Below are 8,143 nucleotides of genomic sequence, written 5' to 3'. Positions count from 1 at the left end.
GTATGTTGTTGCTATTGTATGGAGATTTTGTGTATAATAACAATCGTATATTTGATGTCGGGTCATCAATACTTCCATTCCTTGCAGGGAAAGCTCATTAAGATTACTGAGTTAACTTCTCATTAATGTGTTCTTTCACTAAGGTTGTCACTGGGTAGCTACAAAAAGCACTTGTCTAACTGGGCAGTTCATGTTCAGTTTGTGTATATATTAAGTAATGTCCAAATTTTTAACCATATGACTTTACCTCAAAATGGTGCATGGATCAGAGCTACTCTTACAACTAGTCGGTTAGTAGACTCTTCCATTTGATCTGCAATCAAATGCCTGCTTTGTCTCAGTACATTTGATTCTATTGTGCTCATTCACACATGGTTTATGCCAAGTATGTGAGACACATACAGAAGCCTTTAGTTTCATCTTCTTTATATAGTTTTAAACTTCATTTGACTTGCTATGAGGGAGTTCCACCCTGCCCTCTGATTATTCTTTCAGATACCCTCTTTCATTTGCCTCCACTATGTTTTAAATTTTCCTTCCAGTACCTGATGCTTCACCTGCCACATTAAATGTTGTTTGCATATTTTTAAACTATGCACTGCGTTCAATTTATAAAATCGAAAAAAAACTATGCACTACATTGTAGAACACTTTGATAATTTTTTGGTATATCAGTATGTTCTTTATGTTTAGGCTTACATCAAGAAGACACAATTATTATGAAGGTGGAATCTGTTTCTGTACCATTTTCCTTTTGCGTGTAGCTTCTGAAGTTATTTGGGATCCATAATTTATATGTCAATGAGAGTCTTTGATGTCTTTCCTAATAATGTTTATGCTTACATCAAGCAGACATAGTTATTATGAAGGTGGAATTGGTTTCTGTACCATTTTCCTTTTGTGTGTAACTTTTGAAGTTATTTGGGATCTATCATTTATATGTCAATGAGAGTTTTTGATGTCTTTCCTGATATTAAACCTATCATTTTTTCTTTAACATGTCTAATCTCCTGTATACCTGGCTTTCTGATCTTCAATGATGCAAACAATTTCCCTTCAAAAACTTGCACTTACCTAATTCCTATTAAGACACTCTTAGAATCTTCTATGCTGATAGATGCCTATTGATGGTTAGTTTTTTCGCCAGGAGGTTGCATTGGAAGGTACAAGCATACATGATATTGGTTAAATCAGCAAGCACCATATTTTTTTGAAAATTATAGCATATATACTATGTGGACAGTATTTTCTTTACAAAAATGAGCCTCTCTGTGCTTTACAAGGCCTTCAAAGTTGCAAAATGGATTCAGCACCCTCTATAAGAAACTCTTAATGTCAAAATAATAAGTTGTCTGATCTTATCTGCAACAAGAATGACGAGCACTGTGTTCAGTTTGGAGCCTGTCCCTAAGCTTGTCTAGACTTATCCTTATCTTCATTGCCTTCTATTTGCTTGTTATCTTTGTTCTTGCTAGAACCTGTATTTGACAAGCTTGTGTTGTTGTCTCAAGTTAATGTTTAATTTTTCTTTCCTTACTGCAGTGCATCAAAATTCAACTCGTGGTGCTGTTGAAAATGTTGGAACTACTGCAAAACCTAATGGCATAATGAATGAACCTGTACGTGCTGATAGAACGAATGCATTCAGTAACAAAAGCTCATCTGTTCTCTCTTGCATACAAACAACAGTTGATATTCCTTTTCAAACAGCAGGTCCATCCTCGTTTGAGCTCCTAGACCATGCTCTTATTGGACCTGGGCGTGAAGGTAATGTTAGAGTGGGTGAAAGTCCCACATTGTTGGGGAGTGAACTGTCGATCTTGTTATATGAACTTGAGCAATCCTCCCCTCATGTGCTATCTTTTGGGGTTGAGTTAGGCCTAAGATCCTTTCTTTACACAATCAACCATCTTTTCTTACATTGGAAACGGACAGAGCAGCTGTAGAGAATGTTTTCAACCTGAAGGGGATCAGGTGGGTAGAACCTGAGAGCATTAAAAAAGTACTAAGTATCTGGAATGGGGATGTAAATATAATAAAGGAGGAGAGATGGAAAATTGTTCAACATGTATATGGTGGACAGTTTGGACAAAAAGAAATAAGGGTTGTTTTGAGGATGTCCATAAGATCAACATGAATAGTTTAACACTTCTTTATTTTTGGTATAAACATGATGATTAGCTCTAACTGAAGACATCATTGATGTTCTAGACGATTTATAGGCAATAGAAAGATAGAGTAAGATGTAATACTTTTTGAAGGGGAACATCATTCTTGTTGGCTAGGGATTTGAACAAAGATGGGAAGAGCTCTATATAAAGGACAGGGATGACTAATATGACAACTCTTTTTTTGGATGGAACATAATTTTTGTTATAAGATATGGAAGATATGAAGATAGGCCAAAATGCTCTCAACTAACAGACTTTTAAAATTAAGAGCCAAAGAACACTAACCAATAGGTGTAACTCAAATCTATTTGAATAAAAGGAATACAAACTCTGAGAGAACAAAACAGACTCTCTAGTAGTCCAGTAAAAATAGTAGATCTTAAAATCCCACTACTAAGAAAATTAATTTAAATATGGCTTTAGATTAGAAAGTCACCTTGTTATATTATGTGTTTAGTGGGTTCTCATTTATACTGCTCATCATATTTTCTGCACTATCTTTTCAACATTTTCTCTGAAGTCTATAATTTACTCTTCTTCACTTTAAACTTGGGCTCTGCAGGGCTCTGCATCTTGGACTTCTATATGTTGGTTCACTTGTAGTACTTCTTGTATATTCTATCCTGTATGGTCTAACAACAAAGGAATCAAACTGGCTTGGGGCTACAACATCAACTGCCATGATAATCCTTGTTAGTTCATTTCCTACATATATATATTTGGTCTATTTTAAACAATTTTATTTACTTTATGATTAATGTAATGTTATTGTAACTCTATGGCGATATGGAGAGACGAAACTTGATATAATATTGTGGTTCACACTTCTCATTCTAGTTTATACAATAATAGTTTTGTTGATTGAACACTTGCACCCAAGAGTGTGACCTAGTGGTCAATGAAGCAGATTGAGAACCATGAGGTCTCAGGTTTAATTTCCAACAAAGATAAAAACACTAGGTGATTTCTTACTGTCTATCCAAGCCTTGATTGACAGAGTTACCCAGTATCTGTGCTGGTGGGAGGTAGCAGTACCTGGTGTAACTAGTCAAGTTCTAAGCTGGCCCAAACACGATAGTTATCAAAGAAAGTTTGGCTTATTGTGAGGGACAAGTATTAAGGGACCAACAACTGGAGCTGTAAGGAAGTTTGAACATTTTTATTCTTTTCTTTTTGAGATAAACAGTTTTTTTTTTAGGAGATATTACTTTGTATCCGTCAGCATTAAGGTTATGCTAGCAGTCCAAAATAAATGAAAAATATTGAAAATAATGCAAGGATTCGAAGAGATCTACTACCTGTTATGCATCCTGTACACATTGGCCCTTAAACAAAAAACAAAAATATACAATGCTATTCTATTTAACTTTATGAATGGAATTATATTTATCTTCAAAATACCTTCAACTTTTCTCGCTCCATACAATCCACCATATACAAGGAAGGATTGTTCTCCCCCATTTCTTCTAACTCTTGCTAATCCCCTCTAGTCCAACAGCTCAACAGATTGTTGTGTGTTCTTTGATAGTCCACTTTACTTCAACTCAATAGATCTGGTATGTGTTCTGGCACGGTCCACTTTAATTCTATTAAACTAAAGGTGTCAAATAGGCGGGGTTGGCTAGATTTGGACGGATCAAAGAGGTCTGAGTTAATAAATGGGCGGGTTATTAACCCGCCCTAAAGCTACTTGGGCTGAAATGGGTTGGGTTGAAATGCTCTAAAATACGGGTCATAACCCAACCCACCCAATTTGAATTCAGATTTAATTGCTTTATTTGTTATTTTATAAACTTTTAGTACTTGAAATTTTTTATTTTTTTTTTGAACTTGGTAACTTTGTATTATATCACACAGTACATGGGTTGTATTGAAACCTTTATATACAAGAGTACTCCTAGATCGACTGTTCTATGTCTAAATTTAGTCTAGAACATCAATTATCGAGGCAGTATCATTAGAGTATAGTTGATTACACCAAAAACATAAAAGCAAAATGCAGTTGAGTTTAACCTTCTGCACACTATTCTCTATGCTCTCAAAACATCTAGAATTCCTTTCTTTCCATATAGCCCACCATATAGCACTTAGGCTAGGTAGAGCTTTGCTTTGAGTCTTGAGGTACCCGAGGTCTTTTCAACCTATTGGTTGGAAAGTTAAGAAAATGAAATATAGGTATGTGACCCATATTTAATTGTAACAACCTCGGATAGACAATCTAAGTCTGTTATAACGTAAAGAATATCGAATTTGGTGTTGTTACATAGTTTATTTGCATATAGGGGATTCTGAATGAATCCCAAGGGCATGATGGAAACTTGGAGATCCTTTAAGTTTTTTCGCTACTATCAGGTGGGTCGGTTATTACCATCCATGGCCGCAATTAAGAATGCCCGTGCAGAGGAGATAGTGCAATCACCAAGGCCTGTTGTAATCGCGATTAGTGTGTACAGGGCCAAGGTAGTGCGATCACTCCCGTAGGTTGTGATATCCACTTCTGAGGGCTAGGACTAGGTATAAAAGGAACCCTCAGTCCTCAATTTTTCCCATCCTCACTCTGGTCTTGAGAGACAAAAACCCTAGAATAGTATGGTAACATAATATTGAAGCTTGTAGGAGCTTGCGAAGCTAGATTAACATCTATTTTTGGGATTTTGATCAGACTTAAGGTAAGAATTCACCCTTTTCTTGCCTAAATTTCTTGATTTGATTCTCAAAATCCCAAAACCTTTAGGTCTTAATTTTAGCCCAACTTAGCTTGGTTTACACCAATTTATGAAAGTAGAACTTACATGGGGTTTTTGGGGATATTTTAGGACCAGAAACATAATGGTGCAATATGGGTGTTGATATTCTTTTATTGATGAGTAGAATGTGTTTTTATTGCTTGGTATCTTTAGGAGGCATATCGGAAGGGAAACATTATGAAGCCATTCTGGTAGACACGGATTCTATCGAAGTCGAGCATTCAATGAACGAAAGGAATCCAGAGTTTATTGATTATTCAAGATTTACCATCAAAAGGGTATTAACCCCATTTAACTGGTTTGCAGATCACCTGCATACTCCCATTGCCCTATCTATGCCACATAGGCCTCAAACATACAATTGGTACGACTACAAGTCTGCCTGGTTCAATTTCCTCTATGTTCGACCAGGACATACCTGGTTTGTTAAATATTGTCCCGCTATGGTAGAAGCCATTATACCCAGATGGTTTTACGAATGGTGGGTATACTTTGGAGGAATCAAAGAAATCCTCCCTCAATAATTTCTTCATCGTTTTTCAGAGTTTTGCGCAAAAGAAGGATGCATAACCCTTCCAGAGCACATCCAAATGTGCAAATTCTTCATTAAAAAGAGAGTATCATACATCATCTCCTGGAACTTCGCCAAAGGAGAACAAGATAGAATTAAATATCTATCAAAAGAAATAAAGGTTAAAGGCTGGACTCCAAAGCCAGTTGCTCCAAAAACCCCTGACAAAGGAAGAAAAACAACATCTTCAGCAAGTGTCTCTCAAGATAAACAGGCACTTAGAGAAAGATTGAAGAAGGCTTTACAGGATATGGAAAGCCAAGAAACTACCAACGAAGAAGTACTCCAGCTTCTAGAAGAAGCCTCCTCCACTGGAAGCAGTGACAACAATGGGGATGTGTTAAATCCCAAAGGAATTGCTAGGGCCTATATGGACCCCTACTAAGAATGAAGAAGAGACCCCTTCAAAAGGTAGAGGTTCAAAGAACCGGAATTACTTTTTGAAGAGGCATTCTACTATTCCTAGCAGGGAATCTACAAGACCCTACTGGCTTTAAACAGCAATCAATCAGCTTTATAAAAGCCAGAAGAATCGACTTTTCTAAAAAGAAAAGGACAAATTTGCTCAGACAACACATCTGCTTTTTCAAAAGGCACCTCCACTCAGAACATCTGCTTTTTCAAAAGGCAGTTCCACTCAAGAAAGGAATCTACTTTAAGAGATTAAATCCGAACCTTACAGATGTACACACCAGATGTATAATTTATGTTTCTCTAGTCTATATAAGACAGCTTGTAATCTAGGAGAAGGCATCCGAAAATTTCCTAACTCTACGATATATTGAATCCTGATGATATCCTCAATGCTAGCGTTGTGTCTAGCACATTAACAGATATTGAATGACGATGATATGTAATGGCCCTCTTAGCAATGACATGCAATATTTCTTCCGATAAATTAAAAACAGTTTCTCCTGAAATTATTTGTCAGGGTCTTACTTTCTGCATGTACCTGTACTCAAGGTAGACGATGAGTAGACACAATGTGGCTTTTGCTAGCTACTATTTTTTTAGAAAAATTCTAAATACAATATTTGTAAAGAAGACAAGACACTTTTGTTTGTCCTCCATGATCTTAAGAAATGAGATGGACAATTCGAAAGGTCTTCAATAAATGAGTGTTGAGCTGGTTTTAGGCTACCAAAAGTACCATTATTAAGACTTATATGCTCTGTTATGGCTACCGACTTTCTTGGGGATTTTTTGAAAGAAACGCTCATTTTGTGTATCGATCCCTGCATCCACAAAAAATGATTAGTTTGAAAGAAACTACTCCGTGTTGACCTCCTACGATCCTTGATTTGTCCTCGCCATCTTTCAGGTATTTTATCATGTTGGGAGTTCCACCCCTGAATCCCCGTCCTAATTGATGTCTAGGCAATCACTAAGTAAAAGATTTATATAGATTTTTTTCAAAGTACTCTTAATTTTTTAGAAAATAGTTTCAAGAACTCCTGCAAAACTTCGAAAAATCTCTGCCAGTCATGTAGTACCATCCAAATACCTCATAATTTGCTACATACCTTCTCATAAATAGTACTAGTTTCAACTACCAATGATAAAAGTAAAGGGGTAAGGTCATATAATAGACATGATCAACCTTAATCTGATATTATAACCCCATACGATCTTATCTACTTATGCAGATTTCTCACCTCATACTTACTTACTCAAGCATACATTTAGAATGCCTTCAAATTCCTCAAACAACCATGAGTCTATAATCATAACTTACTCGCTAATATAGCCATTTTTCACATTCAAGCAACCAACAAATCACCCTGACTAACAACTCCTTCTCTACCTTATACTAAACTAGCTCACAAAGACGAATCACCTCTTTACCAACTCCATTTCATGCAAACAGATTCAGCCATACATATATTAAACCAGCAAAAGAACAACAAGTTGCTAGTGAATCGAAATAGGCCTCACACGGCTTCACTAGACTTTGGTTTTGTATTTTGAACAAGAAAATGAGATGGATGACAAGGAAACTATGCTAGTGAATCGAAAGAGGCCCACACGGCTTCACTAGACTTTAAATTATTTTTTTTCAAAAACACCATGATAAAAAGATTACATATTACAAGAGATAGGAAATTGACACATAACATTTAATGGTCTAAGAATACACATCTTACTCTGTATAAATAAAAATCTGAGTAAAATACTTCCCCCATGGACTACCATACCATCTGCACGTGCTACTAGCTACCACATTAGTTGATCACTAAAAAGGGGTAAATCATCCTCAAATATCGGTTATTCAACTGAAATATTCATTTACACCAAAAATCACCCTCACTCTGACTTCTAACTTTGTGACTTCACATCACTAACTTCTTGGTCTAATTTCATTATCAATAGGTTATGACAACAACACTTTAACTTATGCTACTATTCGGGTGGAAATACAGTTCTAACAGTCTGCTATACACCGTCCACATTTGTATCAAGATTTTTGGGAGGGACTAGATGCACTTAATACCTTAAGTTGGAAAGAACGATTCCATCAGGATCAATGTTTACATCAGAATCAACACATATTGAAGCACCAACAGATTCCTCTCGAGTCTTTGTACAATTTTTTTTCTTATATGACACAATCGAAAAAGACTATATCATGTAGATTCTAAAATTTTTGCACTTGA

The 8,143-nt window shown here is 36.0% G+C and overlaps 1 protein-coding gene across 1 annotated transcript in view; it reads left to right on the top strand.

Moving 5' to 3' along the window:
* LOC107847286 (carotenoid 9,10(9',10')-cleavage dioxygenase 1-like) overlaps nucleotides 1-5,874 on the top strand; it is a gene marked incomplete at its 5' end in the record, with an annotated part of 12,264 nt that extends 6,390 nt beyond the window's left edge. The window contains 5 exons of the mRNA XM_047400302.1: nucleotides 1,148-1,163; nucleotides 1,543-1,767; nucleotides 5,072-5,196; nucleotides 5,330-5,339; nucleotides 5,462-5,874. Of these exons, the coding sequence (XP_047256258.1) occupies nucleotides 1,148-1,163; nucleotides 1,543-1,767; nucleotides 5,072-5,196; nucleotides 5,330-5,339; nucleotides 5,462-5,874 (789 nt within the window). The remainder of the gene's footprint in view (nucleotides 1-1,147; nucleotides 1,164-1,542; nucleotides 1,768-5,071; nucleotides 5,197-5,329; nucleotides 5,340-5,461) is intronic.
* Nucleotides 5,875-8,143: the final 2,269 nt, after the last annotated feature.

The sequence above is a fragment of the Capsicum annuum genome, chromosome 11 (genome assembly GCF_002878395.1).
Source record: "Capsicum annuum cultivar UCD-10X-F1 chromosome 11, UCD10Xv1.1, whole genome shotgun sequence".
Taxonomy (NCBI): Eukaryota; Viridiplantae; Streptophyta; class Magnoliopsida; order Solanales; family Solanaceae; genus Capsicum; species Capsicum annuum.
This window is presented reverse-complemented; position numbering and strand designations above follow the sequence as displayed.